The sequence below is a fragment of the Ustilago hordei genome (genome assembly GCF_900519145.1).
Source record: "Ustilago hordei strain Uho2 genome assembly, contig: UHO2_contig_01, whole genome shotgun sequence".
Lineage (NCBI taxonomy): Eukaryota > Fungi > Basidiomycota > Ustilaginomycetes > Ustilaginales > Ustilaginaceae > Ustilago > Ustilago hordei.
In genome coordinates this window covers 411,925-439,524 of record NW_024545270.1, presented here as the reverse complement: position 1 = coordinate 439,524, position 27,600 = coordinate 411,925, and the positions used below count along the sequence as shown (strand labels likewise).

Below are 27,600 nucleotides of genomic sequence, written 5' to 3'. Positions count from 1 at the left end.
AAAAAGAAAATGGAAAAAGAAAGGCCCGAGTTCCGAACTTTGGCCAGAAGTGTTGCTCCACCCAGTCTTGATATCAACACCAACTGGCGAGCTCAGCATGCAGCCATCAACCAACAACTCTTATCGTCTCTCATCGACACTGTGGGGAAGAGCTCGCAGGCATGTCTGCAACGGCTCACTGCCTCGACGGTGACGACGACGAGTTCGACTCTCTCTTCGATGATCAGCACTTTCTCGATCCAGAGTTGGAGGAGAGCCTCGCACACGCAGAGGCAACATATACCGCTTCGCAAGCAGTCCAACAATGCTGCACGCCCTACGCCGCAGCGGCAGCTCCAGCTTCGAACTCCTCTTTTAGACTCGATGCTGGCGAACCATGGTCTCGTTCCGCGATTCGCAAAGGCACATTCGTTGAACCTGCTGCGAAGAAGCAGCGTTTGCATCCTCGACCTTCCAGCTTCGGCCGTGTCACCGCCGCTCCACCAAGGCAGCGTGAGCTGGAGGTAGACCAAGTGATTGTGCGAGATCTTCGCGAGCACGAGTCTGGCGACAACGACGACGAACAATGGTGGGCAGGCAACAATGCACTCGATCAAGTCGAGGAAGAAGCGATTCGCATGTCTCAACAACTACCTCCATCTCAGCTGCAGCATCAACGGCAGAACTCAGTAGGCACATCACACAAACCGCCAGATACCAAGCCACCACCACTACCGGCAGCAACAACCCATAATGCAGCGGACAACGGCGAGCTCGCCAAGCTCCAAGCCCAAGTAGAGAGACTCCGCAGCGCACAAAAAGCTCAACAAGAGATTGTCGACAAGCTCAAACAAGAAGCCTATCGCAAATCCGGTGAAGTCGCTGTCGTCCGTCAAAACTTGAACAAGCTCAACCAAGAGAACATCGAACTACGCGAGCGAAAAGCTGCAAGCGATCGAAATCACAAGATTGCAATCGAGAACCTGCGGAAAGAACAGGAGCAACGATTGCAACGGCTCGAGACCGAAACTGCGTTTAGAAGGGTAGAACAAGATACCAGCCGTCGGATATGGCCCTCTAGCGTAGCCAGGTTGCCGCCTATTGGCTTGGGTAGTGTGGTGGTGGATAGGAGGCAGGAGAGTCAAGTCAGGGCTGGCTTGACTACTCCGACCAAGCAGAATAGGTTTGGGGTGAGGGGGAGTGGGGAAAGTTCGGGGAGTAGACAGAGATATGATGGAAATGTGGCAGATAGGGAGGAGCCGGGGACGCCGTCTAGATCGGCCGTGAAGGGTGCCAGCAAGTTTCCCAAACCTCCTACCATGGGGACGAGGTCGGGGGGGAAGAGTAAGGCTTTTAAAGGGTTGCAAAACTCTTTTGCTGATTTTGCACCTGTGCAGGACAAGCTTAGGCAGCATCAGCAGCAGCAGAGGATGTCGCCAACAAAGACGATGGCAGTGGATGGCAGTGCAAACAAGGGTAGGACGTTGGCGCCGGCAGATTGGGATGCGGATCAGTCGATGGAAGCGGGTATGGGCGATGAGGATCAAGTTGTTATGGCTGATGACCACAGTCCCACGCACAAGTCTCCTGCAGGGCAGCAAGATCAACTCTCACCTCGTCCCGAACTCGAACGCCTGAATCAAATGGAGCATAATTACCTTGCAGCAGTATCCGAAATGCTCGATCGTCGTACCACAATCGTCTCACTCCTCCTCAGCCATGCTTCCCCTCCAGCTGCCGCTCCAACCTCCTACCCCACCAACCGCTTCAACCCTACCGGCTCACATCCCCTTTCCCCCTCAGATGACTCCTTGTCAAGCAATGGCACACTCAGCCGTCTCATCTCGGCCAATCTGCCTTCCGATTGCCCTAAACCCCTCGTTTCCCGCTATCGCCACGCAGTCGAATCTCTCCTCACCAGCCTTGGTCGCGCTAAAGTCATGGAACGGGAAGAACGCAATGATGCTCTCCATTTTCTCTCTGTCCAAGGTAATGCCGAAGAAGTAGACTTTTCTTCTGCCACCATGCATCTCTCGCACGCGATAGCTTCGAGTCTGATGGCGATGGGAGGGTTATTGTTGAGGTTGTGTCAGACGGATTTGTTAGTGGATGTGTTGAGGTTGGTTGGCTGTTTGGTGGCCTTGGTGCCGAGGTTTTGGATGGATTTGCAGTCTTTACAGGTTGATGCGGGGCAGACAGGCGATGAGCAAGCGAGGTGCGGGGGATGGACAACGCCGATTGAGATAAGGGAGATTTTGGTTCAGTGTATACATGATTGTCGGCCATCACACGGAGATGATGATGCGATGTGCGAGTGGAAGCTAAGCTCGGATGCACGAGAAGACTTACTCTTAGCAGCAGTGTCTGTGCTTGAAGCTATGTCGCGGTATCCAGATGCTAGTCTTGCTTGCGCTCATCATCCTTTGCGGTTGCTTGCAAGGCCAGGAGTGTTGCATAAGCTGTTACATCCTGATCGGAGCAGTCATGTGATTGGGTGTATTGTTCGCATGCTCAGTTCGATGGTGTCCAACGCACCACTTGTTCACGAATGTCTTGCGTCTAAAGCTGATACTACGGCAACAAGTAGGAGCGCGAGTCACGGGTTGCGAGCCAAGACACGATTCCCTGTTCTCGAGCTTTTGGTCAAACATTTGGTGGACAGAAGATTCGATCGACCCCAAACAGAATGGCATCCTTTACATTGTGCCATCTTGACCTTTCTCAGCCAAGCAGCGCTCAAGTGCGCAGACACACTGGTGGTGTTAGCTGACAGTGCAGCACTTTTGGCTGCGCTAATTAGGTGTTTGTCGTTGGATTCGGATTTTCTTTGGTTGAAGAGTCGACCGTCGTTTCTCCTTCCCCATTGTCATTCTACATACAAGTCAGGCTCGGATAAAAAAGTAGATCAGACAGGAGCGGATATTGTGCAGGTAACAGAAAGGATAGTCATGGATACGAGACTTCTCAACTTGCTCTACAACTACCCGCTGCCTTTGCCCGCTGATACAAGGTTCGAGCAAGGTGCAGGCGAGCAGAGGATGAGCCCGATCTCGTTAGCAACTAAGCTCGATCAACCGGAGACGTATAGTATGTTGAATGGGATTAGGCAAAGTTTTGTTGTAGCCCTATCGAGGGTTGCGTTCTGTAGCGAACCTGATTGGATTGGTCCTGAGCGAAAACTACTCTCTTGCCTTCTCACTGATCTACGCCGCAAGACCGACTCATCCCACAAGCCGGAGGCAGAAAGATTAGCGGAAGAGCTACAAAACGAAATCAAAGGATTGGACAGGGTGTCGATGCTACTCGAAGCGATTGCGGACGTAGCAGGTGACTTGGCAGATATCGTTCTAAGTCCGGACGAGATTGACAGCGTTTATGATCTTCTTGCGTCAGAGGAAGATGAGGAGGAAGCAGGGGAGGGAGCAGGGGAGGGAGAGATGGACGTTGATTCTGAAGAGCTGCAAAGAGCAACGGTCGCAGGAGGGCAGATGGAAGAAGACACAAGAATGGTAGCGCAAGAGGTGGAGGAGGAGGAGGAGATGGGGAGCGAGACAGAATCCGAACCTGAACTAGATACTTCCACTCCACGGAGGAAGAAGGCCGAAGTGAAGAGGAGAGGCGGGAGCAAGTCGGTCAGTCCAACGAAGGGGGACAAGGTTGACGTTATCGTTGTCGATGACTCGGATTGAGGGCTCAATACTACACTGACAGTTTGCCATGTGTTGTCTTATCAGAATGCAGTCATGTGTTTCTGGGGAGTGAAGTGAGCCTGTGAGATGCTTGTCGTCAAGTGAGTCTGTGAGATGCTTGTCGTCAAGTGAGCCTGTGAGATGCTTGTCGTCATGCGACGTCTTTCGCCAGCTTGTGTGTCTTGCTGATAAATGAATTGAAAATGAAAGATGTGTGCTAAAAGTGAAAGAACAAAGGCGAAAAGACGATAGACTTGGTGCTAGGCGGAATCAAAGAAAACCTTGCTGGCTACTGGGCACATTATACAGCAAAGGGTGCCAGAATTCTGCATGCTGGCACTGTGCGCTGGTCTTACAACCACTGATCCTTACTCCAACCAGCATCCTGCAAGAAGGCCGCCATGACCTTACTTCCGGTCTGCAACAGTGGATGACCTGCGACCACCTGCAAAAATCTCTCCAATCCTTCCCTTCTCCCCTCGATCACTTCATCTGTAAATCTATTCGTAAAAACCTTGCCTGGTAGTGGAGGGATGTTGACCCTTGTACTTTCCCTTTCGAGAATATCTCTGAAGTACTCGAAATCGCTATACCTTCTCCTCACTGAGGAATACCTCAGCTTGAAAGCAGGGATGTTTGTACGGGTGATGATTTCATAATCGGTGTACATTTTCCGACCTACGCCGTGAGTGAGTGGGTTTCGGACTTCGACCTCGAGAAAGTTTTCGGGGACTCCGTACATGTCTTGCATCGTTTCGCGGCGTGGGGTGGAGAGGGAATCGACTCGGGCGAAGGGGGAGTAGGAAGGGATGGTATAGTTGGAGGATGGGAGTGGGTAGCCTGGGGTGAGTTGGCGGGGAGCAGCGGCACCTGTGGATGATTGAGTGGATGATTGAGGGGCGAAAGAGGAGTGTTCGTTTGGAAGGAGGGTGGAGGGTGTGTGAGATTGGAAGCGGGAGGCCGAGGTGGAAGGGTTGGTGGTGGGTTGGTTGACGTTGATGTTGGATGGGAATGCTCCGGTTTGCTGCTGAGGTGGTTGTGGTTGGGGAGAGGCAGGAGTGATTTGCTGCTGCTGATGCTTCTGAGAAGAAGGATGCTGGTCTATGGAGCTGATAGCTGAGCCGTACGTGCTGGGAGAAGAGTGTGCGTTCGAATGCTGAGATTGGGTAATACCTGCGGCGGTCGCCGATGCTGCACGGTATTGATTGGCATTACTTGCTCCAAAGCCTGAATCAGCCCTTTGCAGTGCTGGCCCACTGCCAAAACCTGTGTCTTGGTCGTAGGGATCTGCTTCCTGCGCTAAGCTTGCACCGCCAAAGTAGGAGCCTGGTTGCTGACGTTGCTGCTGCTGTTGATGTTGAGTCGAGAAAGATGCGAAAGCACCAGGCGGGGAAGCTGCGAAGCTGGTGGAAGAAGTTGCGGTTGGAACAGCGCTGGCAGTGGCAGAGGAGGAGGAGGAGGAGGAGGAGGCACCAGGAGCAGCCCAAGGATCTTCTTCGGCAGTATCGGTACCGCCCCAAGCCGAAGTGGAGTTGTGGCCTGGGGAGAGCGGGCCTGCGTTATAGAATGCCATGGTTGCGATATGCCTTGCCTATGCCTTAAAGTGAGCTGCTTGTGAGCGATCAAAGTAGTGGGATCGACGATCGAGTCAAAAGCTGAGGATGGATGATGGAGAGAGGTCAAGGGCGAGGCGGGTGACGATGGATCAACTGTCAGCTGTCCAGTTCCGTGCCTTCTGTGTTCGAACACGCACGCTTTCTCTCTCTCTGTCGGCTTGCCTATTGATCTAAAAATCCATCAAATCGGGAAGAATCAAATCGGGAAGAATCAAATCGGGGTGAACCTTTGGATACGCTCGGAATTCGGGGGTTGCTTGACACGTCAAAAAGCTGGAAGAAAGCATTCCGCCTCTTTGCGTTTCGGTCGCCATCCGCTTTCAACTTTCACAGACCGTCGGACACACGGAAAGCGAAGAGATAAGGAGACAAGATGGGGACAATCGGGATCCCAGTCAAGCTCATTCACGAGGCAGTTGGCCATGTCATTACGGTCGAGCTCAAGGGCGGCGCTTGCTATCGCGGCACTCTTTACGATGGTAAGTAGCACAACTCTCGCCAAAACGATCCCAGGTTAGCAGGACGGCTGACGCTTTTTTTTTTTTTTTTTTTCTCCTTTTTTTTTCCTTTTTGCTTTCTGTCCATGATCGGTGCTGACAGCGGAGGACAGCTTCAACGTAGCAATGAAGGATGTTACAGCGACAGCACCGGATGGCAAGCAATCGCATCTGGAAAACATTTACATTAGGGGCAACATGCTTCGATTCATCATTGTGCCAGATATGCTGCAACAAGCGCCCATGTTCAAACGTATCGGACCAAATGCGATGAAAGGCCGTGGTATCGGAAGTGCTCGTGGCCGAGCGACTATCCTCCGAGGTAAGCACTCCTCCTCCCCATCTTGGAGTAGATGGTTGGTTGAATGGATCTGGCTGACGATGCAATCTCTGATGATGACAGCGCAAGCGCGGCGTGGACGAGGAGGATCTACAGGTCCAACCAGCGGTGGTCCCAGCGCACGACCTGCCGTTCGAAGATAGGATCGCAAGGGCTCTGGAAACAACAAGCATTTCCTTTCTCTTTTGCCTTTCTTTGAAGGGTCTTGTACTTTTAGCAGCAACAACCACTCTCTCGCCAATCATACGATTCCAACAAAGCCGATAAGTAGGAGGTAAGTACGGGTCAAGGCTGGTTGGAAAGCTCTAAAGAGGCTATTGAGGCTATTAAGGCTATTAAGGCTATTAAGGCTATTAAGGCTATTAAGGCTATTGAGGCTATTGTGTTGCGATTTTCGGAAGGGTCCCGACAAAAGACTCCCACGCCTCGTCGAATTTATCTATATCGGCTCGGTTTCTCCGATAGCTGTCGAGCTTGCTTTCAGCCTGCTTAAGGCAGCATTGCTGTCTTGAGTCTTTACGGCAGTCCCGTGGGGCTCAGACGTTGAGATTCTTTCTCACAGCCAGAGAGGTGTGAGAAAGAATCTTCTGTTGCCGTCTTTCTAGTCGGTAATGCCGACAATTGATGATCAGTGCAAGTCCGATCGTGCTACGAGAGAGGTTTGTGAGAGCGATGCAATGCTGCAGTAGATCGCTGTTGAGTTCTGAGAGTGAACCACACAGTTGCCATCTTGTCTTTACGCGATCACCCGACGCTCCAGCGAACCAGAAGAAGAACTGACGCACATTTTGCTCAATTTTCAATGCGTCAGCCTGATTCAGGTGGGTCAATTCACAACAGACGCTTCCTTCCACCGCATTTTCTTTTTTCCTTTTTCCTTTTTCTTTTTTCCTTTTTCCTTTTTCTTTTTTCCTTTTTCCTTTTTCCTTTTTCTTTTTTTTTTTCTTTTTTTTTTTTTCTTTTTTCCTTTTGGTCTTCTCGCTGCTCCTCAGTTGACCGCGCAGAGCCAGCGAGCCTTGTTTTCCACATCTCCACCTCATCGTTACCTTGTTGCTCCTTTTTCCGCTTCCACATCCATCATCTCTCATCCTACTTTCTTTTCATATATCGCCTCTTTAGGCTTCTCTTCGATACCTCTCCATATCGGTCTCTTTTGTCACCAGTCACCAGTCACCAGTCATCGTATTCAATCTCACCCTCACCAACCCCATCCGCACGCACAAACAGATTGCCTCTAGCTTCCGCACTTGTCCTTTCCCGGCACCTGTTTTATACATTGATTATCCACCACCCAAGTCACTCGCTCTCGACTGCCATCCATCACGAACGAAAAGCTTGCTCAGGCTTTATCATAGCTTCATCCTGTATTGCAATCGCTGCTCCATACCCGTAGCAACTTGTTCACAAGGTAAGTTCTCTTTCCGCATCTTCTTCGCGCCCTCTTCTTTCCCCATCGCCCGCACCGCCTCAGCTTTCCGCAACACACCGCTTTCCAGTCGATCACTGGCCCAGTCACCATCGATATCGATGGTAGCGACAACTGCAATTAGCTCCGCTTCGACTCTTGCTGCTCAAGCTTGCCGATAAGGTCGCCCTGTAATCCTTCCTCCTATATCTCCCCCTCCCTCAGTTGCTGAACCTTCCCATCTACCCTCCTCTCCACCACCAACCCTTCCGCACCCTTTCGCTGGTGCTTGTCTCCAACAGTCGTACGCTATCCCTTTCTCCAATCCAATCACACAACTTCCAATCTCACAACTTCCCATCCTTCAGGACCTCCTCAACCCGCACAAACCCCACCACCTCCATCCTTCTTCCTCAAACTCCTCCAACTGTTGCCTCGACAAGGCTGGTTTGCCAATACTGATCAACTCAATCCCTTCTTTGGTTTCCAATCCCTCCTCCTCTTCACACCATGTCAGAAGTTGTCAAGCGTCAACGAGATTCATCTACTACTCCTCAACCCGAAGCAAAACGTCCTAACCTAGAGACCGACAATACTTTCCCACAAGTCCAGCGCGAGAACACGGACAACGACGACAAAGATCAAGTCAAGCTTGAGAACGAAGACGACGACGACGACGACGACGACGACGCCCCGGGCTCCCCTATTGACCACACCCATCACACCACTGCTGACAACATGGCTTCAGACGCTTCGACCAAGCCAACCAAGGAGGAGAAGGACGCTGTCGACCTTGGCTCCGCTCTCACCGCAGATGCAACCTCCAGCAGCGACGTCAAAGGCGACAACGGTTCCGTCTCTAATGGCGCTGATGGTGACCAGGCCGCCGGTAGCGTTGGCGACTCTTCCGAAACACAGGCCACTCAGATCTCGATGCGAACCTTGATTGTTACCAGCGACGCCAGTATCATCATCGGCAAGTCCGGCAAGCACATCAACGAGATCCGTGACAAGAGCAATGCACGTCTCAACATTGTAAGTCTGCCACCATCCAAGCTTCAGTCTGCAGCCCACCCAAAGTTATCGCATACTGACTTGGATCGTGTCTCCTTTGCTCCCTCATCCCTCTCATAGAGCGAGATCATTCCTGGCAACCCTGAGCGCATCTTGACGGTTTCCGGTCCCCTCGATGCTGTCAGCAAGGTAAGTCCTTCAAACCCTCAAGTCTCACACCTCGAAACTTGTCAGCTCGACAAGTAGAACGCCCAACTGACTTGTGTTATTTTCTCTCTCTCTTGCCTTGCGTACGCCAGGCCTTCGGTCTCATCGTTAGAAGAATCAATGACGAGCCATTTGACCAGCCTTCGGTCCCCGGTTCCAAGTCTGTCACCATCCGTTTCATCGTGCCCAACTCGCGCATGGGTTCCGTGATCGGCAAGCAAGGTTCCAAGATCAAAGAGATCCAGGAAGCCTCCGGTGCCCGCCTGACTGCCGGTGAAGCCATGCTTCCAGGCTCCACGGAACGTGTCCTGTCTATCTCTGGTGTCGCGGATGCAGTCCACATTGCAGTCTACTACGTCGGTACCATCCTTCTGGAACACCAAGACCGTAACGCCAACAACCTTGCTTACCGTCCCACTGCCGGTGGACCCTCCACTCGTCCACCGGCCCCCGCCAACCCCTACGCGGCTGCCCAGCAGCCCTTTGGTTACGGCGCCCATGCTCCACCCTTCGCTGGCGCCGCCGCTCCCGCAGTAGGCGCAGGTGCAGGTGCACCACAACTCCCACCCGGCTCCCAAACCCAACAAATCTTCATCCCCAACGATCTTGTTGGTTGCATCATCGGCAAGGGAGGCTCGAAGATCAACGAGATCCGAAGCATGTCTGCGAGTCAAATCAAAATTATGGAACCTGGTGCCGGTATTGCTGCAGGTGGTGGAGGTAATGAGAGGCTGGTCACCATTACTGGTCCTCCGCCCAACATTCAGATGGCTGTTAGTCTGCTTTATCAGCGTTTGGAGCAGGAGAAGATGAGGCTGGCACAAGGTGGTGCGCCTTAAGTATTGCCAAGTTAAAGAGCAGTCTCATCTTCTGGTCGGCTCGAAAGTCTAGTCGAAAAAGGTTTTTTTTTCTAAAAAAAACAAAAAACAAAAAAAAACAAAAAAACAAAAAAAAAAGTTACAGAGCTCAGCTGTTAAGGGCAATATCTCGCCTGTCCGAACTGTCTTCTGATCCATGTAAAATAAGCTGCTTTGTGTCTTTTCAGTGTTTCTCACCTTGCCGTTTCTGCGATTCGGCGAGTTTGTGTAACTTTTCCCTCTCGATATGATCCTTAGCAATGTATGTTGACACAGGCCTTGAGACACACGTTCCATATGAGATTTCACAGAGGAATTGCAATTGAGAAAGAGTAAGTGTACAATGCGATGCTAGGATCCGCTCATTCCTCCTTCAATGGAGGAACTTGACTCTCATCAGTAACGTCTCCGCTTCGCATCAATGTCTTATACCTCGTCAACTCATCAGTTAGATACTTTAACCTCTCCACTATCTCTTGACTTTCTCTCTTCTCCAACGCCTTTTGTCTCTCCAGTAATGGTTGCAACTGTTGGTTGAGATAAGCTTGCATCTTTGCATTCAACCCTTTGATTTCCTCGATCATTTTGCTTGATCCTGATGCATGGTTGCCTTTTGTATATCCGAACTCTTCTTTCAATCGATCCTTGAAAATAAGAACCTTCTCATACTCTTTAGAAAGTTGAGTAACACTCTTCACATGTTGCTCTTTCAATTCTCGCACCTCGCCTACTAATCGATCCCTAGCACCCTTCCACTCGGAACTTAGTGCTTCATAACTTTGTTCGGCCCTCATTCTTTTAATTCTTTCCTTTCCTAATTCTTCTTCTACCTCGCGAACTCGTGTTCCCCACTCTCGTGATGCTCGTCCTAGTTCCTTGGCTTCGGATTCTGCTTTTCGTGCGCGCTCGAGTGCTTCAGATATTTGACGGTCTTTGCGGGCGAGGATGGTGATAGAAGAATCATTCTCCAGTCGTGCACGGGATAGCGTGCAACGCATTTCTTCCGCTTGTGCTTGAAATTGTGCACCTTGCGATCGGGCAAGAGTGAGGGAGGAAAGAGTGGAAGAGAGTTGAGTTTTCACCAGCTCAAGTTCGGTTGTGAGGTGGGAAAGTACTTTTCCTGTTCCAGAGGGAGAGCGGGTCTGGGAGGCGGGAGAAAGTGCAAGTCCCGAGCCAAGGCTGGCTTTGGCAGTTGTGGTTATCGTTCTTGTTGGTGCAAGTGTTGCGGCTGGAGTAGCGGTGTTGGATCGTTGCTGCTGGGAGAGAGAAGCCAATGGTTGGGCTGTGGTTGGGATTGAGAGTGCGTCTGATACTGATGATGCGGGTGCGGGTGCGGGTGCGGGTGCGACGGGTGTTTCAACTACTGATGAGGCTATTGGTTCTAGTGTCGGTGCTGCTCGAGCACGATCTGGTGTCCTTGGGTCAACTACTTGTTTCGCAGCTACAGCAGCCGTTCGCTGATCCTCAACTTGCTTCGCAAGCCCAGCTATCCTCGCATCTCTTGCTGCGAGCTCTCGCTTGAACCTCTCCACCTCCACCTCGCCCTTCATCCTGCCCAGCTCTACCAGATTCTTATCCGACAACCCAGTGGGAATATTCGACATACTAACATCAAAGCTCTTTTCCACATTCCCATCAGCGTTCGCATCTCCGTTCCCATTCGCCAGCGATTGACTTTGTTCTTGCTGAACTTCATGCAGCAGCTCCAGCCCAAACAGCGTTTCCTCCACGTTAGGTGTCCAGAGTGAAGACCAACGAATGGGAAGCGAAGTTGTGATCTGCTTTGATCGTGCGAGATCGTGCAACGTACTCGCTGAGGCTGGAGTGAGAGTTCGTACGAGAACTGGGTCGAGCAAGATCGTTTTCAGTGAGGAAGAGGGTGGGGAGAGTAGAGCTTCGATGTGGGGCTGTATTGAACCGGTGTGTGCTGTGCCGATGAAGATGGCTTCTGGCTTGACGCGATTTACTAGCTCAGCTAGGGCTGGGGGCTCAAGCCGGTCGCGGTGAAACTCCTGCCTGAGCTGATCTGTTTGAGCTGCTGGTGCGGAGAGAAGCGTTGAGGATGCAGCTCTAGCCACGAGCCCTTCTGCATTCTCTATCGCTGCCTTTGTGGCTGAAGAAGTGAACGCGAGATGTACTGTCATCGCTCCACTGACCGCTGCCGGCGTTGGATGCTCCTTGATAGGCGTTGGTGGATCGACCATATTCCAGCTACCCGAAGACGACATTTGAGCTCCATTCGCCGCAGGATTAGGTGAACTAAACACGCTAGCTCCACTGACGCTTCCACCTGCGCCTCTCAACCTTGACATGAACCCTCTCCTCGCCGTACTTGCGCCTCGTGCAGGGTGGTGGGAGAGTGACATTCGCCTATCCTTCTCCGCTGCTCGCGGCGCTGCATTTGCTTCTGACGGTGGGTCGATGAGACCATTCTCGTACTTGATCGCTTGGGACTTGACCGAAGGTTTTGAGGCGGTGGTGTTGGTTGATTCAGTGAGCTTTTCTGTGCTACATGCTGCTGGTGAGGTTGAGCCGCTGGCTAGAGGAGCCTCTGGGTGTGTATGAAGGGTTCGGATGAAGGGGAATGAGGTGTCGTCTATGTCGATGAGGAGCCAGGGTGAATAGGATTGGCGAGAATAATCGGCCGAGGAGCAAGAGGCGGTCTTGCGTGATTTGAAAGGGACCGAGCAGGGAGCTGCTTCTGATGATGTGCTGGCTTTGGGAGCCGGCATGGTGGAAGAGGCTCTTATGGCCGCCATGGTGAGGGGCCATCGGCCGAGCCGAGCAAGTTAGTCGAAGCAGTAATCAGGCGGTCAAGGTGACTTCGGGTCTGCCGAAGTGGGCGAGAGTTGGCGTGGGAAAGTTCGATCCTGGGATCAATCCCTCCTGATCGGAAACGGCGATGCCAGAGCTGAGTTGTGCCAGCTTGGTGCGGTAGACCGAGCGTCGGACGATGAGAGATGTGATGGAGGAACAGGAAGCCACAAAAGCAGCTTGCCTAGGTAGCCCAGTTCTGCACTGGCTCTTCTATCACCGCTTTTGCATTCAAGTCGGTCGTCGAAATCGTTCGAAAGCCTCTTATGTGATCGCTTTCGATCAAGCTCAGCTCTGCTCTGGAAGCCGACGACAAGATTGAGTGTTGTTCGTGATAGAGTGGAACCTTGATTGTGTGTGCTGCTTTGCTGTGTTGCTTTGCTGTGTTGCTTTGCTGTGTTGCTGTCGGGCTGCGCAAGGGTGTGTGCGCATTTTGCCTGTTTTTGTCTGCTTTTTGCCTGCTTTGCGTGCATGCGTGCGTGCGTCGCAGAACACAAATCACAGACAGACAACACACACTTGCACGCTTGCCTGGCGCTGTGCTCTGTCTCTGTCGGCGCGCGTTCTTAATTGCATCCTTTTCTTATCGGAAGAAATTCGCCATGAGACAGGACAAAAGAGAAAGAGAGAGAGAGAGAGAGAGAGAAAGAAAATGACTTTAAGGCGTCTTGCCACCTTGCCTTCAGCTTCATCTTTGTGTTTCGGGAATGGCTGCCCGATTTCACAGATCATATCACAAGTGGCTAGCCTGTCCCAACACTCTGATGAGCTGCGACATCACCAACACATGATCTCAGGTTTGCGGTCTTCGTTCCATCCATCAACTCGCCTTGTCTCGAAGTCAGGTTGAGAAGAAATACAATCTTTATTCTGAGTGATGAAATGGTCCAAGTCATTCTTACAAAAGCGTCGAAACCAAACTCTTACTAAACAACCTCGCGTTGCCGTTCGTCTCGACCAACTTCTCCAAAAACAACTCATCATTCACTGCGCTCCAATGTCTTCTCTCCTCCTTCAACTGCGCAAAGATCGCCGCCGCCTCCTGCTTCGACAGTGGCTTACTCGTATCAACAACATCGGCCTTCTTTACCACCTGTCTCGCATGTTCGAGATGCTGTGGTGTGAGCTTTGTGTATGCGTTGACGGCTTGAGTCGTAAGTTTTGACCAAGTCTTTTCTGCAAGTGCGATCTGGAGTTCAGGTGGCGAGAGAAACTCGGTATGCGTTGTTGAGAGGGCCGAGATGAAGGCACCCCGCTTGATAGCGGATGAGGTGAGCAGGGAGAGAAGGGCACGAGCAAGACCCAATTCGTACGATTCCAGAGGCAAGAAATCGGGATCTTTGTACAGTGTTGTTCGGAACAAGGATTGAGCGTCATCGACAGCTACTAGAACGGGACGTTCGGTTTGAGTGCAGAGAGTCTTGAAGGTGGCTTCCAGGATGGTCTGTGTTGTTGCTGCTGATGAAGAGTCCCCCGTTCCGCGCTTTAGAAGAACATCAAGTGAAGTGCCTGCTTCAACCTTTTCACCTTCAACCTCAAAAGCTTCCGTAGTCTTGATCGTTTTCAAAGCACCACTGTTGACCTTGAGGATGGCAGAAAGGAGTGCTCTGGTCGCTTCAGGTTGAAGGTATGCCTTGTGCTGAGCGTTGTAGGTGTACAAAGTTGACGAGTTGATCAAGTTGATAGCGCGTGGAACCGAGATGACCACCCATCCATCGTCAAGAGCGTAGGCGATAGATTGAACCAGGAGCATCGACTTTCCAGATCCCCGGCTGCCATCGAGAATGATGCTTGTTCCTTTGTTGTCTTTTGCTGCTGCATCGAGTTTGTCGAGGACGTCGAGGGTTTGTTGTCGGACGAGGGAGCGAGGTTTGGGTTGTGTAGCGAGCTCGCGTTCAAGCTCCTGCGGCAATCCGAAGGTTTTGAATGCAGAAAGGGTCTCCTCGGAGAATGCAAAAGTCTGGTCGGCAGAGGCGCGGGTGAGACTTTCGGCGTGAAGAAGGGGCAGATGCGACATGTCAGGAGACCCGATGTGGAACTCGGATGTCTTGGAAAGGCCCACAGAGGAATCGGCACCTCCTTTGCGACGACCACCGGTAGAGCGAGGTCCCGAGTGAGCGGCCTTCTTCTTGACGACGGCTTTCTTCTTGACTGCGGCTGGTTTCTTGGCGGCTGCCGAAGCGATTGCGGAAGTCCTGAAGTTGCGAGATGGGCCAACGAGGGGAGCAGAAGCCATCAGCCGCAAAGAGCTACCGATGCGGGCAGCAGAAGCCATGTTGGCGGATCTGTATCAGATGATAGGGGGGTGATGGGGTGATGATGGTGATAGGCTGATGATGGTGTTTGCAACAGCGCTGAAAGATGAGGCTAGAACAAAGTCGGAAAGTCGAAAGCTCGAAAATTGCTTTGCAGGCTGTTATCGGTTCCGATGGGTGCAGAAGCCAGATCTCGCGTGAAGCTGACCGATGTCAGATCGGGAGGCCGATTCTCGAATTTGCCAACAAGGTGCAGTTTCGCGTGGAGAATTTGTGCCCTCCTGCGCTGCGATGATGACGGTCTGTTTGTGTGCACGGGCCATCCAAATCGAGCGTGTGCAAGCAAGGCACTCGATTCTAGATAGCTACATCACCGCTCCATCCATCCTTCTCCATCCATCCTTCTCCATCCATCCTTCTCCATCCATCCTTCTCCATCCATCCTTCTCCATCCATCCTTCTCCGTCCATCCTTCTCCACCCCCCCTCCATTCAACATCATCTCCTCTCCTTACATCTGGGAGTCGACTGCTAGTCCTTCCAGCACCTCAACCTTCTCTCTTACCACTTCTTTGATTCAAGTCACCATGGCGACCCAAGTCCACCAGCTATCCCTCGGCCCACTCACGGCGCACTCGTTCAACGCTGATCGAACCAAAGTCGCTGTCTCTCCCAACTCCAACGTCGTCCACATCTACGCCCAATCTGCCGCCGGCTGGACCCTCGAGCATACTCTTGCTGAACACGACAAGCTCGTCACCGGTATCGACTGGGCTCCTCAGTCGAACCGCATCGTCACCTGTTCTCAGGATCGAAACGCCTATGTCTGGCAGCTTCAGCCTGACTCCCAGGCCGGCGCTCAGGTCTGGAAGCCCACGCTTGTGCTCCTACGTCTAAACAGAGCTGCTACGTTTGTACGATGGAGTCCCAACGAGGACAAGTTCGCCGTTGCATCCGGTGCAAGAATTATCAGTATCTGCTCGTTTGAAGAGGATAATGACTGGTGGGTTGCCAAGCACATTAAGCGTCCTTTGCGATCTACGGTGCTTTCGATAGAATGGCACGAGAATAATGTGCTCTTGGCTGCTGGATGTGCTGATATGAAGGCTAGAGTGTTCAGTGCTTACATCAAGGGCGTTGATGCTAAGCCTCCCCCCAGCGTTTGGGGTGAGAGGTTGCCTTTCGGTACGGTTTGCGGAGAGTTCTCCACTCCTGCTGGAGGTTGGGTTCACGGAGTCAGCTTCAGCCCCAGTGGCGATGTGCTTGCTTTCGTTGGCCACGACTCGTCCCTTACTGTCGTTTACCCTAGTGGTCCTGAACAGCCTCCTGCAGCAGTCCACGTCATCCGTTCTCCCACTCTGCCGTACGTCACTCTCACCTTTGTTAGCGAAAAGCAGATCGTAGCTGCAGGACATGACTGCCAACCAGTCCTTTTCCAAGGTGACGCCCAACAAGGTTGGTCCATTGTGAAATCACTCGATGCTGCCGGAGCTGCCGCTTCCAAGGGCGCCCCTCCTCCTCCTCCTCCCAAAGCTCCCGGTCTCGCCGGTCCAGGCAGGTTGAACAATGAAGCGTTCAACAGATTCAAGTCTGCTGATAGTAGGGGCGGTGCTGGCTCGCCCGCTCCTCCTACTCCAGGTGGTGCAGGTGGAAGCGTAGCTGGAGCTCTTGGTGCAGTTGCCGGTGCAAGCGTCGCTGCGGATGGTGAACTACACACTACGCATCAGAACACGATCACTAGTGTGAGACCTTTCTCGGGTGCAAAGGGCAGTGTTGATCAGGTGTCGACTTCGGGTGTCGATGGAAGATTGTGCGTGTTCAGTGTGGCTAAAGGTATGCCGGTGGGTGGTATTCAGAAGGGGTTGTCTAGTTTGCAGATCTAAGATCCTTATCTGATGGGGGAGATCGTGTTGTTCTGCGACCGACTTTGTATGTTTACTTTCCCTCCCAGAAGAGGGTAAGTTGCAATCCATAAGTTAAGATTCCTGACACGATTCGCTCAATCCTGCTTGACCTCCTATGGTTGTTTCACACAGACACGCACAGTGAAGCTAGCAAGAGATTTATCGACTATCGACATTGTCTGTCTGTGAAGTCAGAGAGCGAGAAGAACTAGTAATACAGTGTAGAGACAGGAAAGACGATAGCATAACAAACAAGAAAATGAAAATGCTGCAAAGGAGAATGCTACGCTGAAGATACTCGAAGGTTTGTAAAGTCGAGTCGAGCGTTTTGATGTGAGTGGGATGCAAAAAAAAAACAAAAAAACAAAAAAACAAAAAAACAAAAAAAGGCAGATGCTGAAAGACGAACAGATGCGATGCGACAAAACATTACAAAGAATAAGAAAGAAGAGTACTTTAAAGTGAAGAGGAAGAGGAAGAGGGAGTTGGAGCAGGCTGGTTGAGTTTAGCAGCGCGTTCCTTCCATGCGCGGTGAACCCAAGGATGATCGCGGATCTGGCTGATGGTAGCACGTCGTTCTGGATCAACCTCGAGACAGAGGAGGAGGAGATTGAGTGCGTCAGCAGACCAAGCACCCTTGGGTTTGCTTATGCGACCTTTGATCGCGGCGGCTGCGTCTGGGAATGGACATTGACCGGAAAGGAGGATGGAAAGGAGAACACCGAGCGACCAGATCTCAGCCTGGGGTGCACGGTATGGTTTGCCTTGGAGGATCTCGGGACTGGCGAAAGTCATTGTGCCAAAGAAGCGGTTGAAGTAGGGCTGAGGCTTGCGAACGTCGGTGATGACAGCAGAGCCGAAGTCGATTAGCTTGACATTGAAGTCGGCGTCAACGACGCAGTTCTCGTCCTTAATGTCGCGGTGGCTGATACCGATGCGGTCAAGGTGCCAGACAGTCTCGACAACTTGGGCAAATACCCAGCGTGCTTGCTCTTCAGTGAGACGAGAGTGCTGCTCGATACATTCAAACAAGTCGCAGCTGGTACGGCGCTGCATAGCAGCTGGGCGGAGCTCCTTGCTTGGTACAACGGGCTCAGGTGCAGCCGGCTGCCAGGGCGTACCGTGATGCTCCATGACAAGGTAGAAAAAGTTGCGGTCATCGAAGAGATCGATGAACTTGACTACACCGGGGTGGTCAACAACCTTGAGCACAAAAACCTCCATGGGAATCACGCCGAGCTTCGGGTCGCGGACCCAACCGTGGGCAGGCACCTTGTCCTTGAAGATAAACTTGACGGCGACGGGGAAGCGATCAGTGTTGCGCTTAGCTGCGACGACAAAGCCGAAGCCACCGCTGCCGAGCTCGTCGCCAAGCGTGTAGGATGAAGCAAAGCGAGGATGGAGCTCGTAGTCGGCCAGATGACGAGCTGAGACGGTCTGAGGAGGAGGCAAGGGAGCGCTGAAGGACTTCTCCATTGCAGGTGCCTTGAGTGCAGAGCAAGGTGAGAGTAGCGAGGAGTCCGGCACAGGTGCAGCACCGACATCCGAGGAAGCTTGCTCAGGGAGCATAGGCTCGGGGCTCATGCGCTGGTCAATCTCGATCTCGGTCTCTTGGTCTGCAAAAGAGATCTTCATGGCAGGTGCCGAAAGAGGCTGAGGGCTCGTTGCGTTGACATTGAGGGTTTGAGACTCGGAAGGGAAGGCCTTGTCAAGGTTGAAGGGCTTGGGAACGGCCTTGGTGCGTGTGCTTGACTTGAGTCGGTTGGCACTGAAGGATCGCGAGAGATCGGCGCCGCCGCCAAGAAGGCTCTCCTTAGCACGCAGCTTCTTGCTGCTTGATGAGGAGACACCGCTGCTCGGGCTGCTCGATCTTCGCTGAGCCATGCCGGAAGCCTCATCGGGAAGGCTCTTGGTCAGGGTGAGGGGCGAGTAGGGAGGAGTGAGAAGTGTCGAAGGCGAGCCAAGGTTGCGGCCGGGAGAGAGCTCCTGAGCGCGACGAGGGATGGGAGAGCCCAATGACGAAGGATGCTCGTTGCTCTTGGACTTGCCACGCATGCTGACGCTTGCAAACTCCCTTGAGAGGGGTGACATACCGAGCGAGCCGTGACGCTGAAGAGGAGCACGGACAGACTTGGACAGACGAGGAGTAGAAGCGAGAGGATATGGTAGCGATGCCTTGGAGAGCTGGGGTGACAAGGAAGACGTTGAGGCGTCATCGCCACGCATCGATGAGTCGGTAGCATCTCCGAGACGCTTGCCCTGCTCAGCCTCCATCATGGAAGCGACGAGGGGAGTTGGTGGCAAGAAAGGGCTGAGGGGAGCGCCTGTAGCAGCACCATCGCGAGCACCAAAGAAGAGAGTTCCTCCAGGAGTTTGCGGGAAGTTGGGACGAGCAAATGCCGAAGGCGTCAAAGCAGGGAGAGTGAGCTTGGGCTTGTTTGAGCGGTTCAACGGCAACGAAGCTGGTGCTTGGCTCTTGGGCGAGAGGCTTGCGAATGCGGGAAGGGTGTTGTGAGAAGTTGATAGTGCAGCCGAGGCATGGTCCATGATAAGGGAGTCAGTTGGGTTCGAGGCAGGACGAATCTTTCTAGCGGCGAGGAGGTTCTTGGTGGGTCGTGAGGAAGTCGTCGAGGCGACATGCTTGGTGTGAAGACCAAGGACGTTGAAAGACTCGCTTGGGTCGTAGAGTTGGTTCGCAGCAAGGCTAGGCTTGAGCGGTGTACGGAGGTCAAAGCTCGAAACGGAGCCGAGCGATTGGCTGAGCTCGGGCTCAAAGTCGCCGGAGCTGCTGGAAGAGGAGAGGGAATGTGTTGACTGGGAAGAGACCATGTTGGTCATGAGGGTGATGACAGCACGTTCGATGACAGCTGCCTTGAGAGGGGCAGCAACACGGATCTCGTCATAATCGCATTCCATATCCTCGGCGGGGTTCCAGGCGCGCTCAGGCTGAGCGAGGTGCTGAAGCGTTTGGTTGGCACGGGAATTCAATGTGGAAGCATACATCTGTGTATGTGAGAAAAGTAGGAGCGGAGCGGTGGAGGTCAGCTTGGACGCTCGAATGCTAGTAAGAGAGGCGAATAAGAGCAACGAGAGAGCGGAGACATACCTTGGGAAGGAAAAGGAGCAGTAGCGCAGTGAGCAAGTGATCAGGCAGAAGTCGAAGGCATAGATGCAAGGGGCTGTGAGACTGCTGGTAAAGTGTGTGACTGCTGGTAAAGCGCGCGGGTGCTAGTAAGTGTTGCTGTGGAGAAAGGCGCTGGATGGATTCTGATGAATGCTGGCAATACAATCGTTCCTGATGCTGCTGCTGGGCTAGAGATGGGGACAAACACAAGAGGTGGTGTTGGAAGTGAGGTTGACAAGCAAGAAGCTACGCCGTGCAAGCAAGACTGTGAGCGAGTGAAGGGAGATGTTGCAGAGGCACTGGTGAGGTCAAGAGCGAATACCGACGACGATGGTGATGGTGGTGAAGGTCGAGAACGGGAGGGAGCATGTAGGAGAGAAGCAAGATGGAATGCTCTGGGTTGCTGCTAGCAGGACATTTAGCGCACACCAGCAACGAGAGGGATGGCGAAGAATGAATGCTTTTTTCTTTTTTTTTTCTTTTTTTTCTTTTTTTTTTCTTTTTTTTTCTTTTTTTTCTTTTTTTTTTCTTTTTTTTTTTCTTTTTTTTTTTTTCTTTTTTTTTTTCTTTTTTTTCTTTTTTTTTTCTTTTTTTTTTCTTTTTTTTTTTCTTTTTTTTCTTTTTTTTTCTTTTTTTTCTTTTTTTTGGCTACAGACGGCAATGAAAGTCGAGATATAGAGGCAATGCAGGAAATCGCCACTATAAGGTCCGACAGAGGCAAGGCCACGAGGACTCGGCGTCGGCGATGGTCAACGGCGGCAAGCAGTGACAGCACCAGAAGAGAGAAGGAGAGATGAGGGCCCCCGCACCCAGCTCCAGAGAGGACAGGCAGGAGCGGACAGGCAGGAGCGGACAGGGGCTTGAGGCACGAGAGAAGAACAAGAGAGTGCAAAGGTCCTATGATGGCGCAAACCTGGATATCCAAGATAGAAGCGAATGCAGCAGCAATACGGCGAGAGAAAGCGACGTCGCAGCGGATCAAGGGAACAAGGAGGAGGCCTAGCAGGATAGCCCGGGTTTGGACTGAGCTTTCCGGGGAGGTATGAGCAGCCCGTTTCTTTCCAAGTCTCCTCTACCCAAATCTCATCTACCCAAATCTCCTCTAGGCTTGAGTCAATTTGATTGTTATAAAGAAGCGAGCTGCCGCCGATCGTGCGCTCATACATCTTGATACCGCGCTCTGCAAGCACGAAACCGTTTGCGCAGACGGCAAGGATCGCTTCTTCTCCTCCTTCGCACATCCTTCTTGCGAACCTCGCCGGAATACCGTAGGCCGCCTCGCTAGAAACTCGAACTGGAACGCCAAAAGACAATCCGTGTCGATCTTGGTGGTCGCATCTCGTTCACATCATTTCTCTATCGACGGTCGATCGTCGATCATCTCTGACAAGTCAGCGAGGCAAGGTTTGGTTTTATCGAGGAGGAAACAAGAGTTTCGAGCTAGTCAGCTTTGCTGGAAGGCGAACAAGGAATCAAATTCAGGAACCATGTTCTTCTCCTCTCCTCATGCCTTACCCCCGCTGTCAATCGCGATGGCCTTACATGGCGATTCGAATCATTCATGCTTAATGCGATCATGTCCTCCACATCTCAGTTACAGTACGATGCTTAAGACTAGTCGGAGACCCAAACAAGGTTGCTCGACATCTGGCTGTCTGTTTCAAACCCAACACAGAGGATACAGAGATACGCTCGGCGAAGATCTCGTCATGGGGCATGCTACTCCATCTGCACCATCACTTTGTTCCAGCATCGGCGGTCCTTTGACATCCTCATCCTGAACCAATCTCGGTTTTGCTCAACACCATTCCAGACCGACATCATCCTCCACAATGAGAAGATGTCAAGGGTCAGGCCATGGTACTCTCAAGATCGCGACATGGGGCCTTCTTATCGACGCATGCTAACTCATCTATCTGAACACCTCCTTCTTTCGGCTCCTCTCATTCCGAGCATAGTCATGATGTCGTTACATGGCCGAAGTCTGCTTTCGAGCGAGCTGGAGAAGCCAAGCTTCTTCATCAAGCACAGCTGATTCCAGCTGCCGATCGGTCGATCTTATCCGCCTTTCAGGCAGAACCAAGGCAAAGGAATGCCGATTTGATTTGATTTTCGAATTTCTTCTTCCCTTTTTTTTTTTTTTTTTTTTTTTTTTTTTTTTTTTTTTTTTTTTTTTTTTTTTGTTTTTTACCGATTTGCAGATTAACGGTTACATTTACGCGAATCCCAGGAACGCGTCTTTTGACGTGTCGTGACGTGACGCGAAAGTGCCCGCAATCCGAACATTTTCTAGGATTGGTCTTAGTTTGGAAAGCTTTGACAGGTTGGTGTTTCGCAAACTCTCCCAATGCCCAATAGGCCGCTTTGTTAGATTATGCGAATTCTTGCGAAAATTTGGACTCGACGCCCAGTATCGCTTGACAAGAAGGTGATACCGTATCTCGTTCACCTCATCTCTTCCGATCCACACTCAGTTCGACACACAGACCGCACCATTGTCGACACCCAGCTCCTTGCATCCTAACGTCATTTTCAGAAATGTCAAGGAGGCGGGATTGTAGCTGATATGGCAAGGGGGTTGCTGATGTCGGAGAGAGAGCGAGATTTTCTTCGCCAGTATAAACACGCTGCAAATCCCTCAAGCAATCACAAAAATGCGGGGTCAGGAACGCAACCCCGAAAGTCGAGTTTTCAGACTGCTGTTGTGCTGTCCAGCATATCCCACTATTCACGCATAGAGTACCCTAAATGTCGACAACCATATAGTACGCCACTGACAAGGTGGGTTCGCAGATCCCACCTTCAGCATGCCTTCGCCGTCCCGTGCGATGCATTCTGTGACGGAGGTGGTGAAAGCAATAGTGGGTGGCGGAGAGGCTGACGCGGGTAAGTGCATGTGCTTAGCCGAGGTCGGACTATAACTGCACCTCCTCCCTGTGTTGCATTCAGCTCGCCGGCACGTGTCCCAACGAATCCAGCTCTGGCCATCTGGTGGTGCTACTGTCTTGAGACGGCGTTTGGAAGAAAGAAAAAAAGTTGAACAGATAGGCGCCACCCGTCCTCGGAGACGGTGATCATTGCAAATGAGCGGCAAACGAGAGCTCCACGAATTATTACGGACAATAGCCAGGGACTAAGCCACCGAGCACTTGCCGCCGATACTCCGCACCTTATCCCTCCCATAACTATTGCACAAGCCACACTTGGTCGAAGCGGAGCTGGAATAAGTTAAACGCAATCAAAGCATGGAACTCGCTGGTGGGCTTTCCAAGCGCTTCAGATGAACCCGATACAAGAGGTGGAATCTGAGTTTCAAATTCCGTATCTTCTCCGAGAGGGTGAGAAGAATTCAATCTCCTTCTCCCTCCCGCTCTCCTTCAGATCTGCAGTAGCCGCCTTGTTGAGAGCGGCAGAACCAGCATCAATCTCGCCATCACGCAGCCACCTCGTGACCCAGATCTGCCACATACCAAGCACCTTCAACCTCAGGGGCTAGGGATACGCGCTGAGCACCATCTACAGCATTATACAGCGCAAGTTGGAGATCTTTGTCAAAGGGCAAAGGACTCGGGAAAGATGTACACGCCAGGAGCAAGATGTACCTTTGACACAAGGCATGCAAGCCAAAGTAAGCAAGCGAGGATGACTTCATACTGAAGGGCGGTAGAACAAATGGCGTCTCTCTGCAATTGCGCAGGAGACCTTACTTGACATCTTGTGTTAGGGTGTCATGTGCCTGAAGAGCAGTATTTGTTCATCTTCAGTTATATCAGTCTTACTACCAAACGCTTAGAACTCTCTCAACATCTGTACGCCGGGTTGATCTTTCAGTGAGACCGAAGTCAAAGGCAGGACGGGCTGTTCAGTGGCGTAGACTCTGTTACAGTGCGGGCCTTGGAGGAACGACACTTTTCGCTTTTGTTAGACTTCAATACTTTTTCCATGCACTGTCTGTGAAGGATATCAGTTGAAAATGCGTTGGCATCTCAAGAAGAATGCACGAGTTGCAGCCGAGACACCGAGGGACCAGATGTGTGCATAAGTGATGAACACAATGAAATACATCAAGGTTGGCATGACAATGGTTCAGGGGCATCAAAGAAAATGGCAACACAGAAGGTCACAGAAGAGGTGACTCATCTGACTCAGACATGACTAAAGATAGCAACAAGGTATATATATGTGCTTGTGATAGTGATCCATACAAACAAAATACTAAGCATTACAAGAAGCATACAACTGTGGTAAGGGAGCCTGAATGTGGCCCCAATAACAGCGTATACTAATTGTTATCTTCAACTTATCTTAACAGTAAAAATCTGACTTAATGTCCCGCACGAAAGGAAGTCTGACGCGCATCAAACGGTTCCGAATTTCGCTGAATGATTGGTAATGCGACCATGCTGAGCCAACTGCACACCGCACATGTTCGAACGCAACTCAAGCTGGCTCCGATGCCACTCATTGTCGTTGTCGTCGTCGCCACCACTTCACCACCACTAACCAACCACCGGTCATATCTGTTGTCGTAGTCAATCGTCACAGTAGGTCATTGCAAATATGGCTGCTCTTCGTTCGCTTTCCCGAGTCGGTATGTATCAGATGCAGCTGCCAACTCTGGCGGCCCGAAACCCGCCACTTTGTCAACTTGTTGTTTGCTTCAAGCTGATACTGACTTTGTCTTTCTTTGATTGATCTTCTCCAACTCACACGCCTCTCCAACTCACACGCCTCTCCAACTCACACGCCTCTCCGACCCACATTGTGCTCTCTACTCGATCTTCAATTCCGACTTGCAACTCTTGACTTGCATCCAACCACGGACGTACACAAACTCACACCAACAACCACCATGATGCGCGCAACTGCACTTCGACTTTACTTCCTGTCGCCGCCTGCAATAGGCCTCGCCGCCAAGCCCACCACCAGCATCGCCTTGACTCGCTCTTTCCAGACTTCGACTCTCAAGTCGGTACCTAAGGTCGCTGCCGCCGCTGCCAACAACAACAACGCTGCTGGACCTTCCAAGTCGAACACCCGCTCCATCTCCTCCACTGCCCCGCGCTCCGATGCTGGCCCCGACGGCCCTGTCCCTCTCATGTCCGTCGCTAACCGTTCTTCCAACCAGCTTTCGCTCGAGACCCCCAAGAACGGGGTTGAATATGTCCTATCCAGCATGGACAAGATGGCCAACTGGGCCCGTCAATCTTCCTTCTGGCCCATGACCTTCGGTCTCGCCTGTTGCGCCGTCGAGATGATGCACGTCGCTACCGCCCGTTACGATCAGGATCGACTGGGTATCGTTTTCCGTGCCTCGCCTCGTCAGTCCGATTGCATGATTGTTGCCGGTACCTTGACCAACAAGATGGCACCAGCACTTAGGAAGGTGTACGATCAGATGCCCGAGCCTCGATGGGTCATCAGCATGGGCTCGTGCGCTAACGGTGGTGGATACTACCACTACTCGTACTCGGTTGTTAGGGGCTGTGACAGGATTGTTCCTGTTGATCTGTATGTGCCGGGTTGCCCACCTACTGCAGAGGCACTGTTGTACGGCTTTTTGCAGCTACACAGGAAGATCAGGAGGAACAGGAAGACTACTCTTTGGTACCGAAAGTAAGCCAAACACACAGATATTCAATCCAGCTGCGGGGGTAGGTAGGTAGGAGCATTTTGTCGTTGTCGCTTGTAATACATTCTTGATTCCGCACGAGCAGTGTTCGTCTCCTCAGTCTGACAGGTGCAACGCTTTTACTGTTTCTGTAAGCTCGACCTTCTGAGATGATCTTTCTGAGATGATCTTTGTCTGGCGCAGGGCAAACGTTTGAACGAGACAATGCTCTCTTGAAAGCGGTTGAAAAGCTTGCTGGGACGTTGGAAGGACATTTCTCTTGCACAATACATACGATCAACACAAAAGAGAGCAAAGAACAAAGTGCACGTCTAATGTATGATGCAATTCAATGGGTATTACACTACTATCCTGCTGCTTCTTTTGCCTTCTCTCAGTCTGGGCGAGGCGTTCAACCGAACCACTTGTAAATATACCAAAAGCAAACAAGCGTAAAGATGGCACCTAGTGCAAAAATCATGTTATCCTGTGTACTTCTTCTCTCGATATACCCGATCACATCTCTACTCAACCCCAGCGTATTTGCTGCATCTCTCAACCTCCTTTGTGTACGCTTCAGAATGCCTCTCTGCTCTACCAAGTTCCCAAAGACCTCTCTACCCTGTGCAATAAATGTATCCAACTGTTGCTCTGTCTGCTGAATGAAGGAATGTTCTCTCAATGCATGACTTTCTCTTACTGAAAAGCCTCCACTTGCTCCACCACCGAACATGGCAGCTGCCGAATCATTCATCTTGTACGCCGCTAAGGGATCATGTTCTTGTGGGTTTGCCGAGTTGCGTGCGTGAAGAGAGAAGGGGGATTCAGCCAGAGCGATACCGCTTGCTCTTCTATTCGCTCCACCACCGAAAGCGTTGCTAGTCGGGGACCGTAAAGTGGATGTAGAAGACCCGTTTTGTGCTGAGCCACGGTTGGAGAGGGAACCTTTGGTTTTAAGACGAGCGAGCTGGGAAGAGAGTTCGGAATAGTCGGTGCGGAATTTGGCGACACGGTTTAGCGCTTTCTCTTGTTTGGACTGGATGAGCTCTTTTTTGGCGAGCTTTTCGTATTCATCGATTGTGCGTTCGAGAGAAGAGAGTGAGACAGTGACCGGTCCGAAGGAGGTAGAGGGGGCAGAATCGCCTTCAGAGTCGATGCGAGAGATGTCGGATTGGATCGAGGAAAATTGACGTAGTGCTTGGTTGTATAGTGAGTTCATCTTGGTAGATGCTGTCCGCTAACCTGCCGATGGATGCGACTAGGGGTAGAAGTGCGACTTTCACTGGTGCTTCGAGCAGGCGCGGGTGAAGAACTGCGTGGTTGACAAGACAAGGGGATGATAGAGCTAAGTGTAGGTATATGAAAGCCAACTGAAACACGCATGTACATTTCGAGTGTTGTTCTCGACGATGATGCAACGTGCGCCGAAGCTCCGCCAGTCGAATTTCGGAGAGCAACGTTGTGAGATCCTTACTTTCCTCACAATTAAAAGAAGCGCGCCTCCACTGCGATTTGAGAAGAACCCTGAACTCTATGCAGTTGAGTTGAGGGAGATGCGTCGGCACTCCAACGGGATTCACAGGGTCTGCGGAGCGTTACAGAGCCCGTGGAAGATAGGCAAGTCATCAATGAGGCAAAGACACATATAGGTGGCAACTCATGTGGGATGCATAAGCATTGCCACACTAACACACAGGAAGTGACAACACAGGAGCGACACAACGAATGGCTCAACACAGGCTAGCATATGTGGAAGAGATTACCAAGTATATATATGATAATGTACATAGAAGCTAGTAGATAGAATTAAACAAAAAACATAACTGCAAAGATAAACAAAATTCCTCAACTGATTAAGAGTCTGAAGCTCAGCAGCTTCAAGGCACCTTGCCATCAAGATGCCACCCAGAGTAGACAGCATAGCCCTACTCAAACGCACCATGCAAGTAATCAGAGAGGTTCACACTGACTGGAATGAAGACCAAATCTTGGAGCATGCTTTCTCCATGATGAACCTCCAACCAAACATCAGCCAAGTTGAAAAGATTCCTAAATCAGTACTCAGCATTGTATTGCAGATAGTCAAGCTCAATGAGAACAACTGGGCTATCTGGGAGCCAATGTTTATGGACTGCATACAACCCATCAAGAATGCAAAGCAGATCCTTACTGGGGAAATACCTAGCAGCCACACAGATTATGATGAAGAACTAAACAGTCACCTGTTAGGCCTTATTCTGTTGTCATGTGACCACAGTCCTGAAAGCAGTATCCATACATACACCATTC

At 51.5% G+C, this 27,600-nt stretch overlaps 12 protein-coding genes across 12 annotated transcripts; 6 read left to right on the top strand and 6 right to left on the bottom strand.

Moving 5' to 3' along the window:
* Positions 1–161: 161 nt before the first annotated feature.
* On the top strand, positions 162–3,668 carry UHO2_00125 (uncharacterized protein; the record flags this gene model as incomplete). The annotated part of the gene is made up of 1 exon (XM_041556745.1): positions 162–3,668. The coding sequence occupies one exon, from the start codon at positions 162–164 to the stop codon at positions 3,666–3,668; it is 3,507 nt and encodes a 1,168-aa protein (XP_041412679.1).
* Positions 3,669–4,020: 352 nt separating this feature from the next.
* UHO2_00124 (uncharacterized protein) lies at positions 4,021–5,241 on the bottom strand (the record flags this gene model as incomplete). Its single annotated transcript, XM_041556744.1, has 1 exon — positions 4,021–5,241. The coding sequence occupies one exon, from the start codon at positions 5,239–5,241 to the stop codon at positions 4,021–4,023; it is 1,221 nt and encodes a 406-aa protein (XP_041412678.1).
* A 416-nt stretch (positions 5,242–5,657) lies between these two features.
* On the top strand, positions 5,658–6,264 carry UHO2_00123 (uncharacterized protein; the record flags this gene model as incomplete). Its single annotated transcript, XM_041556743.1, has 3 exons — positions 5,658–5,763; positions 5,885–6,103; positions 6,185–6,264. 3 exons carry the CDS (start codon positions 5,658–5,660, stop codon positions 6,262–6,264), a joined length of 405 nt encoding a protein of 134 aa, XP_041412677.1.
* A 1,772-nt stretch (positions 6,265–8,036) lies between these two features.
* UHO2_00122 (uncharacterized protein) lies at positions 8,037–9,586 on the top strand (the record flags this gene model as incomplete). Its single annotated transcript, XM_041556742.1, has 3 exons — positions 8,037–8,561; positions 8,661–8,729; positions 8,840–9,586. The coding sequence occupies 3 exons, from the start codon at positions 8,037–8,039 to the stop codon at positions 9,584–9,586; spliced, it is 1,341 nt and encodes a 446-aa protein (XP_041412676.1).
* A 380-nt stretch (positions 9,587–9,966) lies between these two features.
* UHO2_00121 (uncharacterized protein) lies at positions 9,967–12,363 on the bottom strand (the record flags this gene model as incomplete). The annotated part of the gene is made up of 1 exon (XM_041556741.1): positions 9,967–12,363. One exon carries the CDS (start codon positions 12,361–12,363, stop codon positions 9,967–9,969), a length of 2,397 nt encoding a protein of 798 aa, XP_041412675.1.
* A 953-nt stretch (positions 12,364–13,316) lies between these two features.
* UHO2_00120 (uncharacterized protein) lies at positions 13,317–14,693 on the bottom strand (the record flags this gene model as incomplete). Its single annotated transcript, XM_041556740.1, has 1 exon — positions 13,317–14,693. One exon carries the CDS (start codon positions 14,691–14,693, stop codon positions 13,317–13,319), a length of 1,377 nt encoding a protein of 458 aa, XP_041412674.1.
* A 566-nt stretch (positions 14,694–15,259) lies between these two features.
* On the top strand, positions 15,260–16,555 carry UHO2_00119 (putative Arp2/3 protein complex subunit sop2; the record flags this gene model as incomplete). The annotated part of the gene is made up of 1 exon (XM_041556739.1): positions 15,260–16,555. One exon carries the CDS (start codon positions 15,260–15,262, stop codon positions 16,553–16,555), a length of 1,296 nt encoding a protein of 431 aa, XP_041412673.1.
* A 477-nt stretch (positions 16,556–17,032) lies between these two features.
* On the bottom strand, positions 17,033–19,579 carry UHO2_00118 (uncharacterized protein; the record flags this gene model as incomplete). Its single annotated transcript, XM_041556738.1, has 1 exon — positions 17,033–19,579. The coding sequence occupies one exon, from the start codon at positions 19,577–19,579 to the stop codon at positions 17,033–17,035; it is 2,547 nt and encodes an 848-aa protein (XP_041412672.1).
* Positions 19,580–20,449: 870 nt separating this feature from the next.
* On the bottom strand, positions 20,450–20,941 carry UHO2_00117 (uncharacterized protein; the record flags this gene model as incomplete). The annotated part of the gene is made up of 1 exon (XM_041556737.1): positions 20,450–20,941. The coding sequence occupies one exon, from the start codon at positions 20,939–20,941 to the stop codon at positions 20,450–20,452; it is 492 nt and encodes a 163-aa protein (XP_041412671.1).
* A 1,566-nt stretch (positions 20,942–22,507) lies between these two features.
* UHO2_00116 (uncharacterized protein) lies at positions 22,508–22,932 on the top strand (the record flags this gene model as incomplete). The annotated part of the gene is made up of 2 exons (XM_041556736.1): positions 22,508–22,586; positions 22,745–22,932. The coding sequence occupies 2 exons, from the start codon at positions 22,508–22,510 to the stop codon at positions 22,930–22,932; spliced, it is 267 nt and encodes an 88-aa protein (XP_041412670.1).
* A 1,620-nt stretch (positions 22,933–24,552) lies between these two features.
* UHO2_00115 (putative NADH-ubiquinone oxidoreductase 19.3 kDa subunit, mitochondrial precursor) lies at positions 24,553–25,320 on the top strand (the record flags this gene model as incomplete). The annotated part of the gene is made up of 1 exon (XM_041556735.1): positions 24,553–25,320. One exon carries the CDS (start codon positions 24,553–24,555, stop codon positions 25,318–25,320), a length of 768 nt encoding a protein of 255 aa, XP_041412669.1.
* Positions 25,321–25,723: 403 nt separating this feature from the next.
* On the bottom strand, positions 25,724–26,530 carry UHO2_00114 (uncharacterized protein; the record flags this gene model as incomplete). Its single annotated transcript, XM_041556734.1, has 1 exon — positions 25,724–26,530. The coding sequence occupies one exon, from the start codon at positions 26,528–26,530 to the stop codon at positions 25,724–25,726; it is 807 nt and encodes a 268-aa protein (XP_041412668.1).
* Between the last annotated feature and the right edge of the window lie 1,070 nt (positions 26,531–27,600).